Source organism: Hemicordylus capensis, chromosome 1 (genome assembly GCF_027244095.1).
Source record: "Hemicordylus capensis ecotype Gifberg chromosome 1, rHemCap1.1.pri, whole genome shotgun sequence".
Classification (NCBI taxonomy): Eukaryota; Metazoa; Chordata; class Lepidosauria; order Squamata; family Cordylidae; genus Hemicordylus; species Hemicordylus capensis.
Window position 1 is genome coordinate 35,133,119 of NC_069657.1, and position 17,722 is coordinate 35,150,840.

Below are 17,722 nucleotides of genomic sequence, written 5' to 3' on the forward strand. Positions count from 1 at the left end.
TCTGAGATAGCATGGTGAGGCCTGGATCCAAGAGCACTCCCAAGCTGCGTACCTGTTCCTTCTGGGGGAGTGTGACCCCATCCAGCACAGGAAGATCTGACTCAACCCCTAAATTCCAATCCCCCCCCTTCATCTTGCTTGGATTCAGCTTCAATTTCTTATCCCTCATCCAGCCCATTACTGCCTGTAGGCAGGCATTTAGGGAGTTCTATTTCCTGGTGATGATGAGGAGGAGGAGGAAGAGGAGGAGGAAGAGGAGAAATAGATTTGGGTGTTATCAGCATACTGATAACATCCTGCACCAAATCTCCTGATGACCTCACCCATCGGTTTCATGTAAATATTAAAAAGCATTGGTGGCAGAATGGAGCCCTGAGGGACTCCATATAATAGCTCCCGTTTTTAAAAGGAACTGTCACCAAGCTCCACCATCTGGAATCTGCCTGAGAGATAGGAGCGGAATTATTGCAAAGCAGTGCCTCTTATCCCCAACTCCCCCAGGCGATCTAGAAGGATACCATGGTTGATGGTACTGAACGCTGCTGAGAGATCCAAAAGAACCAACAGAGTTACACTCCCTCTGTCGATTCCTGGGTAGAGGTCATCCATCAGGCCGACCAAGGCAGACTCAACCCCATAGCCCACTCTAAAGCCAGTTTGAAATGGGTCTAGATAATCAGTTTCCTCCAAAACCGCCGGGAGCTGGTTAGCCACCACTCTCTCAATCACCTTGCCCAACAATGGGAGATTGGAGTCTGGCCTATAACTATCCATCGCTAAGGGGTCCAGGGAAGGCTTCTTAAGGAGTGGTCTAATCATTGCCTTCTTCAAACAAGGAGGTATCCTACCCTCTCTCAGAGATGAGTTAATGATATTAATTAAGCCATCACCAACAATCTCCCTACTAGAGAAAAACAGCCAAGTTGGGCAAGGATCCAAAGAACAAGTGGTAGGCTGCACTGCTCCAAACAGCTTGTCTACATCATCAGGCATCACAGATTGAAACTGATTCAATCTACTACTGCAAGAGGGAGTGCTGGACACCACCTTCATAGACTCTGCAGAAACGGTGGACTCCAAGTCGGCCTGTACACAGGAGATTTTGTCCGCAAAGAACCCATTAAAAGCATCACAGCAGAATAAAGTCCCCGGGGTTTGGACTGGATTGGAAGGAGCCTGAATCAAACTTCTCTCAACCTAGGACAGCTCTGCTGTATGCGAACCCACAGAAGCAATGCGCACAGACCGAAATTGTTTTTTTGCCACACGCACCACCTCCGAATAAACCTTCAAATGGGCTCTATGCTGTGTCCTATTACATTCAAGCCGGGTTCTCCTCCACTTGCGCTCCAGTTGCCTACCTTGCTGCTTCAGATCCCGTAACTCCTCTGTATACCATGGAGCCACTTTTAAAGCAGATCGGAAGGGACACTTAGGAGCGATCGTGTCTACTGCCCTGGTGAGTTCCCTATTCCAGGTTCCCACTAGGGCATTGACAGAATCACTGGCAGGACCAGCATCAAAACCCTCCAAGGCTTTTTGGAATCCTACTGGATCCAACAGCCATCTCGGGCAGATCATCTTAATAGGTCCTCCACCTCTGCAGGGCTAGGTTGTGGCTGTGAAACCAACCTTAACCAGGTAGTGATCCATCCATGACAATGGGGAAACCACAGGATCCTGCAACCACGGAACACCCCCCTGATCCGAACAAAAGACCAAATCAAGTGTGTGGCCGGCAACATGAGTTGGTCCTGAAACTAATTGGGATAGGCCCATAGTTGTCATGGCCACTATGAATTCCTGAGCTGCACCAGAAAGTCAGGCTCACAATGGATATTGAACCAAAAGACACACACCCAGCATCATTCTGCCCAAGAAAGCCCAAACACATGACAACAAAAGGCCTGGCACAGCCCAATAAAAGGGAGGACTAACAACATTCAACCCAGACCTCCAACCCCACCTTATAACTCTGCACCAAACCCCAGTCCGACACCAAAGGCCAGCTGCCTGCAGGCGGGCCTCCAGCATGCCTCCCTCCAATATATGCTGCCAAGGACTCCAGGAATCTCTCCTCTCATGAGAGATCTCTGGTCCTTGGGGACAGGTGGAGCAAGTCAAGCACTCAGACAGAAGGCACAGGCAGAATAGGGCAGCAATCAGCTGCCCCAAGCCGGTCCTTCAGAAGGTCTGGGGCCAGGGGCGTAACAAGGCTGGAGTGGGCCCAGAGACAAAATTTTAAAATGGGCCCCTCGCTGATACAAACACACTCACTTCACAAGTGACTTGCCTCAGGGGGGGCCCTCGAGGCGTGGGGGCCCCCAGGCAGCCGCCTCCCCTTGCCTAATGGTAGTTACGCCCCTATCTGGGGCTGTAAAAAAACCCTCCTCAGCTGAGACAGGAATGTGCAGGCAGGGTGAGATGGCTGTTGTTCATCAGGAGAGCTCAGGGAGCTGACAGAATCTAGCCCTCTCCTTTCTTCACCCTCTTCAATCTCCAATCTTTAATCTTATTAAGGCTCTACTTTTCAGGTTTTTCTCAGTAAAAGTTCCTTCGGGGGGAAATGACTACTGTTCCCAGAATCCATTACTAACTTACCCTGTGGTGTTCTTTAGAATGTCTTGGATAAGCATCCTGAGGAATATTAACCACAAGCACACCTACTCACAAGTTGGAGGACTGCAGCCTGCTATCTAAGCAGCATAGCATATAACTAGAACTTTCCTCCTTGTAAGTACATCTGCTGGTTGAGAAGGGCTGCAAATTGATTGGGTGGCCATCAGGCCACTGCCCTTCTTTCCAGGGAAATCCATTAATGGGAAGGGCTCTAGTCTGCTATACAAAAACATAAGAAGAGCCCTATTGGATCAGACCCAAAGTCAATCTAGCCCAGCATCCTGGTTCCCATAGGGGCTAGAAAAACACAACAGAACCCCCTGCCCCTGCCCCAAGGGAGTTATTCACACTTGGCTTCAGGGTAAATGTTGAGCGAAGCCACTTCGGAATACATTTGTGGTATTGAGGGAAGCAGCCCCTCCCCTCTGCTCTCAGTTTTGTTTTGAAACAAGTCCACATGGCATGCTCTGTGTTTTCCTTCTAGCCAATGGGTGGGGGAGGGGAGAGAGAGAGAGAGAGCGCCCCTTCAGAGATAGATCTGCATTTCTGAAGAGAACATGCCTCTTATCATGCTAATGATTCTACATCAGTGCAATTTTCAGAAACAGTAGCTTAAAACCAGCATTTATAAAACCCAGACATATGTTGAGATAAGCTAGAATTTGCATCACAAATCCCGATTTGTGTGTGGAGTGGGTCCAAAAATCTCAAAGGGACTTCGAGGTAAGTATGGCTGGTGTGTGAATGCACATACTCTCTTCTGAAGGAGATTCGGAGCAGAAGCCCTGTGTGTAAAGCCTCCAGGAAGCATCCACTGTGTGCCAACAAGAAAGAGACCAAGTCTCAAGTGCCCATAATCTTTAATAAGCCCAATGCATTTGCCCCTGAGGAAGGCTGTTGGCTAAAACACATTGGACTTATTAAAGATTACAAGCATCTTAAGATTTGGTCTCTTTCCCTTTTTCGTTGGCTCATAGGAGTCAACAAGATGCTCTGGGAAGTCCAGAAGCTGACAATGTGGACAGACAGAATTTCCTTGCTGTTGCTTTGCAACAACTGGCTTTCAGAAGCATACTGTCTTTGGGTCTGGAGTGAGCGTGTATCTGTCATGATTAGTAGACATAGGATAGTCTTCCATGAGTTTATCTAATCCCCTTTTGGAACTGTCTAGGTTAATGGCCATCATCACCTCTTGTGGCAATGAATTTTTTCAATTAATTATGCACTGTGTGAAGAAGTACTCCTTTTTCCTATCCTGAATCCTCTGCCAGTCAACTGCATTAGATGATCTCATTTTCTAGTGGGGGGGCGGGGCGGGGGGGAGACCAGTGTCTCTATTCACTTTCTCTTCCTCATGTACAATTTTATAAATGGCTGTCATGTCCTCCTTTAGGCTCTTTTTTAAATCTAAAAAGTCCCAAACATAGTCTGACTCTTTTGCTCATAGGAAGATGCTTCAGCCACCTGATCATTTTGGTTGCCCTCTTCTGCACCTCTGTAATATCAGTTCTGATATAAGGCAACCAGAACTATGCATAATATTCCAAATATTGCTGCACCATAGGTTTCATAAAGGCATGATGATATTAGCAGCTTTATTTTCTGTCCTTTTCCAAAATGGAATCCTCCCTTTTCATACCTCCCTGGTTAATTGCCAGGAGCTCAAATCCCTTCAGTACATATGTAAAGTTAGCATTTTTTGCTCCAGTGCACCTCACTTTACACTTACATTGAACCACATTTGCCATTTTGTTGCCCATTCAATCATTTTGAAAATATCCTTTTTAGAGCTCTTTGCAGTCTGGCTTTTCTTTATCCTGAATAATCTGGTGCATCCATAAACTGGGATACTTCATTCATTATACCTAATTCCTGATCATTTATGAAGAAATTTAAATTTTTTTAAAAAAACACCACTGGTGAAAATACAGATCTTTGAGGGTCCTACTTATTATTACCCTCCTTCTTGTCCATTTATTTTGTTTAATCTTTGTTGCTTTATTGTAAACCACCCAGAGATGTGAGTTTTGAGCGGTATACAAATATGCTAAAGAAATAAATAAAAACTAGCTGGGCCGGGCACAGAGCATCTGTGCCTCCAGCCCGCCCACCCGCTGCCACCACCACCTTTTTCTCCCCCTCCGCCACTTTCTGGCCACCCCCGCCACTTTTTGGCTGGCTGGCCTACTCCCCCCCGCCCCGTGTGGCTTTTAGGCTGGCGGGCAGGCCAGCTGGCTGGCCCACTTCTCCCTCTCCAAACTTCTCTGCTTCTCCACCTGCTTCTTCGCCACCACCGCTTTTAGGCTGGCTGGCCAGTTGGCCGGCCCGCTTCCCCCCCACCCGCTACTTTCTGGCCGGCCACCAACCAATACCACATCCACTAATTTCTTCCCTCCCGCCCATACCCGTGGCTATCTGGCAGCTCTCCGAACCCTTGCAAGAGTTGCCACGCATGGGATTAGCCACAGGTACGTCTTAGAGAATTAAATATATAGATAAATATTCCTAATCTCTACTTCCTGTTGTTTAACTAGTTACCAATCTGTAAAAATACTTGCCTTCTTATCCCATGACTGCTAACTTTGCTCAAGAAACTTTGGTGAAAAGCTTTATCAAAAGCCATTTGCATATCCAAGTATACAGTGTCTACTGGATTACCTGAATCCACATGCTTGTTGACAGTCTAAAACAATAGAGAAGCAAGACTTACTGCTGGAGAAACCATGCTAATTCACCTTAAGCAACACTTGTTCTTCCATCTGCCTGATAATTTTATTTGTAATAATGCTTTCCACCAGTTTACCTGGAATAGACATTAAGCTAACTGTCCTGTATGTTCCTGGATCCCTGCTAGATTCTTTTGACTGCATTGACTACTTCCCAGTCTTCTTTTACAGAGGCTGGTTTGAGGGATAGCCTATTATTCATGGGGCTTCTGTTCTTTGCCCCACCCCCGCAGATAGTGGATCCATGAATAGCGGGGCATTAGGGCATTGGGAATCGGGGGATTAGGTTTCCAGACACCGAAAATCAGCCAAAAATGGTGGGTTTTGCCCTGTTTCTCCCCCCAATCATCCCCAAATGGTCCTTAAGGTGCTCTACCATACCCTACTGTGCTGTATCCTTGCCCACGGGGTCAAATGTCAACCCAAAATCACATTTTTGCCTCCATTTTGAGCCATAAAATGGCTCCCAATATCTCCAAGGTCATTTCCAGCCACCCCTGACTTGCAGATTCCTGGGTTTAACCCTGTTTTTCATCCATCTACCCCCCGCATATACCAAAGTTGGGTGCTAATTACCCGACCAAGGATACACAAAACCACGAGTGTGGGATCCGCAAATAGCTAGGTCCTCCTGTGCTATTTGTCTATATCTACTCTTGAGCGAATGCCATCTAGTAGGGATGTGCACGAACTGAAGTTTGTATACTCATTCAAAGCTGAACTGGTTCATGGGTTTGCCAAACCAGTTCAACTGGTGGAGTGTGGCAGTGGCGGGGGGCAAGCAGCTTCAAAAGTGAAGACAGCAGGTCCTTACCTGCTCCATCTCCGCTCCATGCAGCTTCCAGTTGTGGTGGCACCTCCCCCACCACAGCAGCGACGCGCACACACCGGTGGTGTACCCCCAGCAGCCCTTGCATGGCGGCAGCAGCATGCACATGGCCTCTGCGCATGCATGGCATCTCAGCCTGTTGATTTGCCATCTACATAGCATCTAGACTCTAATTTCTTAATTTTTAGTTTGTCAGCTACCTAGAGAACTTCAGTTCTCGTCATCTCTGTTTTACTATGCTCATGTACTCCCTCCCTAAAAAAGGCAGATTAGGCATGAGTATCTATCTGCCCTGCATCTTCTGCAGTAAAAACAGATACAAATGATTTATTCAGCCTCTCCGCAATTTTTCTGCCCTCCTTTAGCACATCTTTCACTCCTATGTTGTCCAACAGTTCAGCCATATCCCTAGTCAGTTTCCTGCTTCCTGTATATTTAGTGAACTATTTGTTCTTCGTCTTAATTTTTTTTTTTTTTTTTTTTTGCAATATGCTGCAGGAATTGTTTTTGCACATTCCTTATTGTCACCTTAAATTTCTTTGCCAGAGATTGAACTTCTTTTTGTTCTTCTCATTTGCACAAGACTTCCATTTTCCAAAGGAAGCCTTCTTGCCCTCTTATAGCTTCCTCGACTCTGCTAAATAACCATGCTGGCATCCTCTTGAACTTGTTTGTACCTTTCCTAATTTGTGGTATACTTTCTAGCAGAGCTTCTGTTGGTGTGGTTTCAAACAGGGATGTAGCCACCATTGTGCCAATGGGTTCAAAGAACCTGGGCCGCCAATGAAAAGGGCCGCCGAAGCCCCGTGAATCGGGCTCCAGAGGAGCCCAGAGTCAACTCGCCCCTGCCCTGATAGGACATTTCCCCCTTTCTCTCCCTCTCTGGAAAAACGTCCTATTGGGCAGCCGGCACTGTCTGAAATAACTGAAAGAGAGATCGCCCTGGCTCTCAGTAGCCCAGGTGGGAGTTTGCTCTGGGCTCCTCTGGAGCCTGAGCCACGCTCCCATGCATGCGACATCACGCGCACAGGCGTATTTGGAGGGGGCCGCTGAGCAGGGCCAGACCCAGGCTACCGTTTGGCTGGCTCCGCGGCTGGTTTCAAATAACCTCCAAGCATTTTGGAGAGATTTGACTCTTTCTTTCCCTTTGAGATTTACGAATCTCAATCTGGCAGGCTTCAGAAAATTAGCACTGAGTACTCCCATTGAAGCCACCTAATGGTGCAGTGGGGAAATGGCTTGACTACCAAACCAGAGGTTGGCAGTTCGACTCCCCGCTGGTATGTTTCCCAGACTATTTGAAACACCTATATCAGGCAGCAGCGATATAGCGATATAGGAAGATGCTGAAAGGCATCTCATCCTGCGCAGGAGGAGGCAATGGTAAACCCCTCCTGTATTCTACCAAAGACAACCACAGGGCTCTGTGGTCACCAGGAGTCGACACCAACTCGGCAGCACAAGTTCTTTTTACCTTTACAGAGTATGAGTTTCCTTTACCTTACTCCCATTGAAATTAAAGTGGCAAGGGAACTTGTCCCATAAATTTCAGGAAGAATGCTTATGATTAACTTAGTGTGGATGTGAACCATTGACATCATGCCAGTGCCTGTCTCCCTGACTGTAACACTTAACTTTGTGTTTTTATCGGTATACATACACATACACATTTAAACGTTACAGTTATGAGATATAGATGGGCTACTCCAGTCTCTGGCTTATACCCAGATGATTAAGTTAATCAAAAGCATCCTTAATGAAATTAATAGGATATAAGTTTACTTGTACCATTAATTTAAGTGGGAGTACCCATGAGGAACTTAGTCTGAATGTGAGCTGATGACTGGAGTAGCCTGTCTCATAACTGTAGCATTTACATGTGTCTGTTTATATAAAATCTCTTTGAGGTACCTAAGCTAAAGGTTTGTGATAGAAGGAGTACAGTTGTCCCCTAAAACATTGGGAACCGCTGCTTAAGTGGCACGTTAAAATGAATTCAGTGTCTTACCTGACTTTGCCACTAGATGGTAGTAGAGGCCTACTAGAAGTGGCTCTATGGTTAGAAGCAATCATGTTGATGGCCCAGGACATACTCATTTGTCCATTGCAGACTTGGCAGAATTGCCAGCCATATTAACTGGAAAATCTTACAGAGTGTAAGGAATACAGCCGGATCCATGAACTTCTGGGATAGACCATCCTAATAGGTCGCCCACTCTTGCAAGGTTAGGAGTCCAAATTAGTCTAAACACTACCAGGTAATGATCTGACCATGACAAAGGGCTGGTGTTAATATCCTCCTCTACCAGATCATTTGCTTCTTTTCTAACAACAAAAACCAGGTCTGGAACATGTCCTCCTGTATGTATGTATGGGCACCAATATTATTTGAGACAAGCCCATGTTTGTCATGGTGATCATTCAATAAGTCCTGAGCCATTCCCAAGGCAAGGGTCTTGCCGTGGACATGGATGTCCCCCAGAATTATCAGCCTGGTGACCAATACTCAGATCACCTTGGTCAGAGACCAGGAGACAGCAGTGTGCACAGCACATTAACAGACGTGCACAGTACATTAACAGAATATCTATCTATTAATGAGATGATCACAGAACTTGAGCACACAACTTCAGGAATCTATATTATTAATCCCCGTAGACGTGCCTCTGTGGGGATGCGTTCCGGCAACCCAGCGGATTGGCTGGGAAGCCAAGGCACCGGATTGGCTGGGCGGTGGAGTTCACGCGCGGCAGGATTCATGAGACTGTTGAGCTGCTGCCCAGGGAAATGGCGGACGGGTGGGCGGACGGCGGCGGGATCAGCCGTGGCGGGCACTGCGTGCTGCCAGTGTGAGGAAGCGGCAGCAGGAGCAAACGGGCCAGCAATCCGGTCAGAAACCACAAGCGGGGAGAGAAGCGAGAGGGTGGGCGGTGGTTAGAGACACCTGGGGGAAGAGTTAGGGAGAAGGGGCTGAAGGGGGAGTAGCCAGGGAGAACTAGGGGCGCAGATGCTATGCGCCCGGTCAGCTAGTAGACCCTAAAAGCCCAGAAGCTGGATTAGACAGGCACCTTATAGAGGGATCATACCATGATAGATCTCCGCAGCATCACTTCCCCAGCTCTGTAGGCAAGGTTGCTGAAATATCCTGAAACTTTGCAGAAGGAGCTGAGTGAGCAACTGCTCTCGCCACCTTATCCAATCAGGTCTCTCTTTAAAAGCATTAAGTTAACATGTAAAGCAGGGGTCAGTCAGAAAGCCTGCTCTAAAAGGGGTGGGGGGAGACCAAAAAAACTGCTCTTGTAGTAAGAAGCATGAATTATCCCCTTTGTTAAGCAGAATCCACCTTGGTGTGCATTTGGATGAGTGACTACGTGCAAGCGCTGCCTGTTGTTAGAACACCAGATGTTCAGTAGTAGAACATCGATGCTGAAGGTCCCAGCTTCACTCCCTGATGTCTCTAGGTAGGACTGGGAGAGAGCCCTCCTGCCTGAAACCTTGGAGACTCACTGCCAGTATAAGGCAGCTTCCTACGTCCCCTACGCAGGGGAGTAACAGCAGGAGAGAGGGCATGCCCTCATCTCCTGCCTGTGGCTTCCAGCGGCATCTGGTGGGCCGCTGTGCGAAACAGGATGCGGGACTAGATGGGCCTTGGGTCTGATCCAGCAGGGCTATTCTTATGTTCTTATGTATGTTCCTAATCCCTGGCACTCAATACCAAGAGTGACAGGCAAAGCAATTCTCCATAGCACTCCAACTAGCTGCTGCGGAAAGATGCTGAGGAGGAAGCACATGGGAAAGAGGTGGAGCAGCCCCTCACATGCCAACATCAGTAGTGGGGCATGTCCACCTCCTTCCGGCACACTTCCTTCCTCTGCTGACTTGCAGCCAATCCACTAGCTGGGGGACTGGCTTTCTGGATTAAAACAAGACTCCCAGCTAGTGAACCGGCTGCAAGCCAGCTGGGAGAAGCTGAGGAAGCATGTGGGAAGGAGGCAGCCTTGCCCCACCCCTGATGGCAGCATAAAGGGTATGGCCGACGGTCAGAGGGCATGACTGGTAGCCTCCGGACGTAGCTTCAGGAGGTGGCATGCTGCTACAAGAAGATTGCTGACCCCTGATGAAAAGTAATGTATTTGTGAAAGTGCTTTATGAGAACTGTGTGGGAGAAAATAACAACTCATGCCATGTTTTATCACATATTTTAATATCTTATTTTATCATCTTATTTTCTTCTAGTTTACCAGATCAGACTTCTGTGGCTTTGAAATGGTGAGAAATGTCTAAGTGTTTCATTTGCTGTTTCTAATTGTATATTGCTTCATGTAGAATACCTGAACAATTAGAATCACCTCAAACTCTTAAGAACCCCAGGGCTTCTCTTCTGGATTTCATTTGATTGCCCTTCTTGACACACAAGCATCCCTGCAATCATTGCTTACAGTAAACATAGTCTAACTCAACGTACAAGCATGTGACTTGTAAAATGTGAAACTTGTGACTAGAAAATCTAGTCCAGTGTTGGTTATTGCAAGGCTTAGGAGCCAGAGGCAGCTCCCACTGATCCTAAGCTGGGCTCCCTGAGTAATTGTTTGTTAGGCCTGTGCAAAGCTTTGGCCAAGGCTGAAGACTCTGCACTGCCCCCATGGCACTGCATGGTGGTGACCATTACCATTTTGCTCAGCCCCGATGGAGTTCTTTAAAGGAAAATTGAGCCCTCTTGAGCCCCACCACCATCTTGGAAGGCATGCACGGAGCGCTTGGAAGTGTAGCTCTTCCCAGCACTTTCCCCAAAGAGCTCAACACTTCCGAGCATTCTGTGTGTGCCTTTCAAGGTGGCGATCTAGTCACAGAATGTGTCTTGAAAAATGTGAAAGAATAATAAGTGCTGTTTGTGCAAACCAATAAAAAAAATAGCCTTTGTTCTTTACATCTATAATAATTTTTAATACATCTAACCCAAGTTTAATAACTCTAACCCAAGTCCTCCAGGTTACCTTCTTCCTATGAAGTGGGCTCTTCATATTTATTTTCGGTTGCCAACCACTACTTCCTTCTCTCAACTTCTTTCCTTCACTCAGGTCGCAGCTTCCTGTCCTTCCTTCCTTCCTTCCTTTGTCCTGCATGATGCCGTCAAGCTGATGGCCTCCCTCAGCAAAGACTCCTTAGTTACCACTCCTAATTTCAATGCTAGTGCCCCCAAAACCAAGAACCAAAAAAGCAAGTGCTCTCTCCTGTTTTCTCTGATGTTTGACAACCCTATTGATCCTCTCTCTCATCTCAAGAAAGGATTCAGGACAGTGGCTGAGATCCAGACTAAATTACTCTTGAATACTTCTATTGAAATTAATTGGACACGTCAGTCATGACTAGCTTGTCCAATTAATTTCAGTGAGACTACTGATAACTAGTTTAGTCTGGTTGACAAATCAGAAAGTAAGGGTGGTGGTATAGTAGAACCTTCCAGTTGGTATATTAATGACTGATTTCACTTTCTGTTTCTCACAGGATGATTACTTGAAAGCAAAAATATGGTATAACATTCAATGTTTAGCTAACAAAGAAGACTATGAAGGTTAGAAAAGCAAATTTCCAAGCAATACCAATGTAATTAGGTAGCTGAGATACTGAAATTTTATTTATGTATTTATTTTGAAGACATTTACCCCACGTTTCAGTTGCATTATCCTCAAGGCAATTTACGGCAAGCAGCAACAACAATAATCCCCACATATATATGCATACACAACCCAGCAGCCCTTAGTCCATTGGCTGATGGCAGAGGCCACAATGTGCTTCTTTCAGTTCTCCAGTCCCAAGGCAACTGGCAACTGCAACAGTTCTTTATGGGCAGAGAATGCAGAAGCAATCCCCCTCCAACTACTCCTTTTTAAATTTTTATTTTAAGTTTCTATCCCACTCCTCTTCCAAGGAGCCCAGAGTGGTGTACGTGGTTATGTTTATCCTCACAACAACCCTGTGAGGTAGGTTAGGCTGAGAGATACATGGCTGGCCCAGAGTCACCCAGTGAGTTTCATAACCAAATGGGGATTTGAACTTGGGTCTTTCCGGTCCTAGTCAAACCACTATGCCTTGCTGGCTCTAGCCATCCTTTTCTAGCCAGTGGATCAGCCCAGGTTGGTCCTTCTCTTGCTCAGTTAGGCTCACCCTAATGAGCAGGGGGGAGAGTGCCAGATAAGGTGCAGAAGGTTCCTCTGGTTCCTGGCAGCTCCAGTTGCAGCTCTTTTTCCCATTCTGCCTCTCCCCAGTTTTAACAAAAGACACGTTGCCGGTAGGCTAGCCAGTCATCAGGTAGTGCTGTGAGGGCTGATCAATGATCAGCCAGCCTGCATAGCTCTACCTGATAAATGGCCAGCCTGCAGGCAGCCATTAACAAAAGAGGCACAACTGGAGCTGCCAGGAACTAGAGCCAGCTGTGCCCCCCCCCGGCTCCTTAAGGCAAGCCACTTCTGCTCTTGCTGTGATCTTCCTGGGAGTCGGAGTCTGCAGTGATCCAGTGGCCCTTACTCCTTTGGCCAGAGCAGAGGCCAGAGGCTATTTCCTTTCCATTCTGCACTCGCAGGCCAACATTTTTTAAAGAAGAAAACTAAAGAAAAATAAGGTTATCTCACTAATGACAAAACAATTACTCATTCAGGAGTAAATGTGTGCAGAGTTGCATCTTGGAGGTAAGAATTAAAGCCTGGATTGCTTTTTTGATACACGAAATTTGGTATAAATATTCCCATTATGCTTCAGCTTCATCAACCCAACAGTTAATTGTATTCATATAGCAGTCCTGTATCTGGAGAGGTATCAGCAATGTAGAAAAGTACTCTTTTATGTGGGAAGTGATTTCCACACAAGGCCTCTTTCTTGTGCATGTAATGGGAGGCCCTTCCATGTGAACAAGAGAATGCTAAAACCCGGAACCCCTATTAAAACATTACATTGTGTACATATAGCTGTCTGTAGCCACCTAATGGTGCAGTGGGAAATGACTTGACTAGCAAGCCAGAAGTTGCTGGTTTGAATCCCCGCTGGTATGTTTCCCAGACTATGGGAAACACCTAGATCGGGCAGCAGTGATACAGGAAGATACTGAATGGCATCATCTTATACTGTGCAGGAGATGGCAACGTTAAGCCCCTCCTGTATTCTACCAAAGACAACTACAGGGCTCTGTGGTCGCCAGGAGTCGACACCTACTCGATGGCACACTTTACCTTTATACATGTGCATGTTTTGTGTAAATGACTGTACATGTGTTCATTTCAAAAGTGAGCCTAGATAAAGTCCCCTTCAAATCCAGTGTACAGATGTATGTGCTCTGAAGAGAATTTGTAATTGTACAAGCATACAGTTTGTATGTGCAAATTTACGTGCATAGTCATACAGATCTGTACATGCACATACAGTTCACAGATTGTACATGCATTGAACATAACATGTGAATAAGGCTTATTAAGAAAGATCTTTCTTCTTAAGAAAGATCTGGACTGCTTGTTCTGATGGAATGTTCTGGGGATCTGAGCTAGGAACGGAATGCAAATCCCATTCCGTGCACATCCCTAATCTGGCCTAGTATCCTGTTTTCAACAACAGGTGCTTCTAGGAAGTGTACAAGCAAGGAACTTAGGAAACAACCTTCCCCTGTTGTTTATCCCCAGCATTGAACACTGAGGAGATCCTTGCTCTAAACCAGAGGTGGGCAAATTTAGCCCTCCAGATGTTGTTTAACTACAACTCCCAGCACCCCATCCAGAACCTATTGTGGCTGGGGATGCTGGGAGTTGTAGTTCGACAATATCTGGAGGGCCAGGTTTGCCCACCCTTGCTGTAAAAGGTTCAATTTAGCTATCATGGCTAATAACTGTTAATTTATAGATTTATTTGTTGAGGAGGCTATCAATTTGTGGAAAAGAATTACAAACAAAATTCTATGACAGTCAATCTTGCATATGACCATATATTTTGAAGTGCATAAAATCTGGCCCTAATCTCTTTTGCAAGCCTCCACAATCAAACTAGATGGTTGGATACATATTGTAAACTCTGTTCTAAGAATACAGACACTGAATTATCCTTCTATCCTTCTCTTCCAGTGGACTATATTAGTCTGTCATTCAACAAAGATAAAACATTGAGCCAGGTAAGATAAATAATGATAGGGCTTAATGAGGCTTAGCTGAGTAGAGTCGGGAGGATTCAGTGTATGTGCTCAGCACAGAATCTGAAAGGTAACACAGAACTCTACTTCATAACAGTTCATAACATAAGATGACATGAGTGATCTTGGTTTATTCTAACCTAAATTGGAAATAGATACTGATGTGGGCTGGGGAGGGGGCAATGCATGTTTCCAAGACCCTGGGACATCGTTCGGAGCCAGGTTTTCACCATGGTTCTGTGTGTTGTCGGAACGGGCCTAAAGAGTTTCATCCTGGTAAGTAAACTTCCTATTCTCCCAGCAGTGTGATTGCACAGAGATTACAAAGAAGAAGGGTACCTGTAACTGGGTGTGAGGCACTCTTATATTGCATGAGTGATGCTTAAGGGACATGGCTTGAGCCAAAAAAAGAGCTTAATATAAAGCTCTAGAAGGTTCTGAATTGGGTCTTGCACAGGTGCTAAAACCCAGAAGTGTGAATGCACAGAGGATCACCAGCAGAAATCCAGTTACAGGTAAGAAACCTGCACTTTTGGTTGTTTTTTTATATCCCCACCAACACACAAGCTTCAGCTCATTCTGAGCTTTTGTGTTTCTGACACCATCTCTACAGGTTCAGACCACTCTTTTGTGGAAAAAGGTTCCTTCCTTGGTTCTAGGACCCTGCCCTCTTTGCTTCTTAGCTGTTGAGAGAGTTTCTCAACAGTTGCACATCCACACTAGTTTCTTCAGAAGTTGCCCATATTTCCTTCTGTGAAGAAATGTACCTGCAGAGTGCTGGAAAGAGAGAGAGAGAGTTGCCATAGCAACCACACATGGAGACGATTTACACAAGCAGCAGAAACCAGGCTAAGGGAACCCAGCCCGGTTTCTGCTGCTCGTGTACAGTGACGGGAATTGTGCGACTCCCGGTGGCAAGCCCACCTAAATGCCCTCCCCTTTAAACAAGGTTAACGGAGCAAGCACTCCATTGACCCTGTTTTTTCGGTCGTGTGTCTGCCACAACTATTGCAGCCACGGCGGACACACTAGGGGAGAGGGGAGGGAGCCCCCAGAAATCCACCCCAGAAATCCACACTTGCACGGTGCATTACTGAGGCTCCAGGGAGCTGGGCAGCGCACAGCAGCACTTCCCTTCACCCGACTCCTGGAGCTGCCGGATGAGCCGCGGCCAGGCGCAGGATCGCCCAAGCAAAGCAGCCGCTCGTCTGGTCAGGCAATCCGCCCACCCAGGGAGTTCCATGTGATCGTCTGTGGGGAGGCAAACACTTTCGGGCTTCCTCCCCACATAACAGGGTAGCCCTTCCCACTTGGTCGTGGGAAGAGCTTCATGGAATGTTGAGAGGAAGATTGACTAGGAGTCAGTTGGTGACAGTTGTAGCGTTGGTTAGGAGTTATTGACTGCGTAGGACAGGAGAGCAGAGCTCAGTTTCTGTGTGGGTGACTGAACAAGGGAAATTGTATGAATTTTTGGTTATTTGATGTTCAGAGACTGTAATAAGTCAGTAGAGCACTGGAACAATATTCTGGGGTTTGGAGTAAAAAGCCTGAGGGGGAATCGTGAGAGAGAAAGGTGCCCAGAGGCAAAACTCCTGGTTAAACAGACAAGAGGTCTAGGTTGTTACACCAAGAATCACAGATACAGTAGAAAACACCTGTCTTAAGTTATGCAACATACAAAAGAATTGCACTCAGAAAGAAGATCCAAACTTTCTGTGTGGTGTCTAACAGCTGATTGATTTAGCAACGTTGTAATGAAGTCTATGTGCCCTGCTATGCAGAGATACTTATTTACATCTTAAGTAAATAATAATGATTATTATTATTATTTATTTATTTATTTGATTTCTATACCACCCTTCCAAAAATGGCTTACATCAAAACAAATTAAAATCAGTTAACAATTAAGATCAAAACTAAATCAACTCAACACTTAAAATCATGTAAACATTAAAATTAATAACATTAAAATCATTCCAAACCAACATTAAAAATGTAAAACGATTAATCTAATTAAAAGTCTGGGTGATAATAATAAACTTGTTATTCTTTGTCTCACTATATGCACTGAATACACATACCTATCCTGCACTCGCGAGTCTACATAACCAAGAAGTTATTTACTGAGAGCAGGGTGATAAACATAATCATATGGTGGCAGCAAAAGCAAGTAATAACCCTTGAAATTACATGAACGTGTTGACACAATTGATATAAAATTTCATAAAACAAAGCACATCCCTGGACTTGGGAGGCATCAGGGTGGGTTTCTGACACCTTCTCATGGGAATTTTTTGCAAATGTACTTTCAGTATTTTACGTTTAGAATCTTCCATCCCTCTCGGACTCTTTTTTCACCTTTAAGAATTCTTTCACTGTTCCCTCCCCTTGATATAAATTCCAAGGTGACAATGGTCACTTTCCCCCAGGGTTACCACCACTTTCACTTCATTAACCAATTATTCTATAAGCCCAATAATTTAAGTATATACTAACTTTAGTATGCTTTCCAGCAATTTATCTGGAACAGATATTAAGGTAACCAGCCTGTGACTTCTTGAGTCCCCCTGGATCTCTTCTTTAAAAGCAGGCATTATATGAGCTACCTTCTAGTCCTCTGGGACAGAGTCTAATTTTAGGAACAAGTTACAATTTTTTTTTGTTTGAAATCCAGTGATTCCACATTTGAATTCCCTTAAAACCTCTCAGGTAGATGTTGTCTGGACTTTGTTCTTTACATGCCCTTTCCTAGAACATCCACTCAGAAAGTATAGGTAACTGCCCTATATCACCAGTAGTAAAAACAGATGCATACGAAGTAAGCATCCTTTGTCATCAGGGGCGTAACTATAATAGGGCTGATTTTAATGGTGTTTTAATGTAAACCGCCCTGAGCCTTTTGGAAGGGCGGTATAAAAGTTTTAATAAATAAATAAATTTCCATTTGCATCATCTTGAACTTGATGATGAGCTTTTCTACCCTTCTGTTATGATTGTTTTAGATTGTGAGCCCTTTGGGACAGGGAGCCATCCTATTCTTTTTTCTGTGTAAACCACTTTGAGAACATTTTCATTGAGAAGCAGTTTTGTTGTTTGATTATTGTTATTATTAATTAATGGTTTTACATAACCTCCACACATTTGGAGAGATATGGCCCTCTTGATTTCCCCTTTATGTTTCTTTTACACCAGTCCTCCTGTTTTTGAGAAGTTTACTCCAAAAAAGGTGAAAGCTTTTTTTGGGGGGGGGAGTATAAATGGTTATAATAATGGAATCTATTCTATTTGCAGACATCATTTATGATTTTTTAGTTTTGCAAGACGTTGCTCATAAAAGCTTAGGGGGAATTAAAGAGTTGATCTAGCTTGCTACAATTCATC

General features: G+C 45.3%; 1 protein-coding gene across 13 annotated transcripts in view; it reads left to right on the forward strand.

The window, feature by feature from the left end:
* LOC128334054 (cation channel sperm-associated auxiliary subunit beta-like) overlaps nt 1-17,722 on the forward strand; it is a 178,015-nt gene that overhangs the window by 73,440 nt on the left and 86,853 nt on the right. For all 13 annotated transcript variants that reach the window (XM_053270302.1, XM_053270325.1, XM_053270324.1 and 10 more), the window contains 3 exons: nt 10,411-10,443; nt 11,680-11,746; nt 14,277-14,323. In XM_053270302.1, coding sequence (XP_053126277.1) covers nt 10,411-10,443; nt 11,680-11,746; nt 14,277-14,323 — 147 coding nt within the window. The remainder of the gene's footprint in view (nt 1-10,410; nt 10,444-11,679; nt 11,747-14,276; nt 14,324-17,722) is intronic.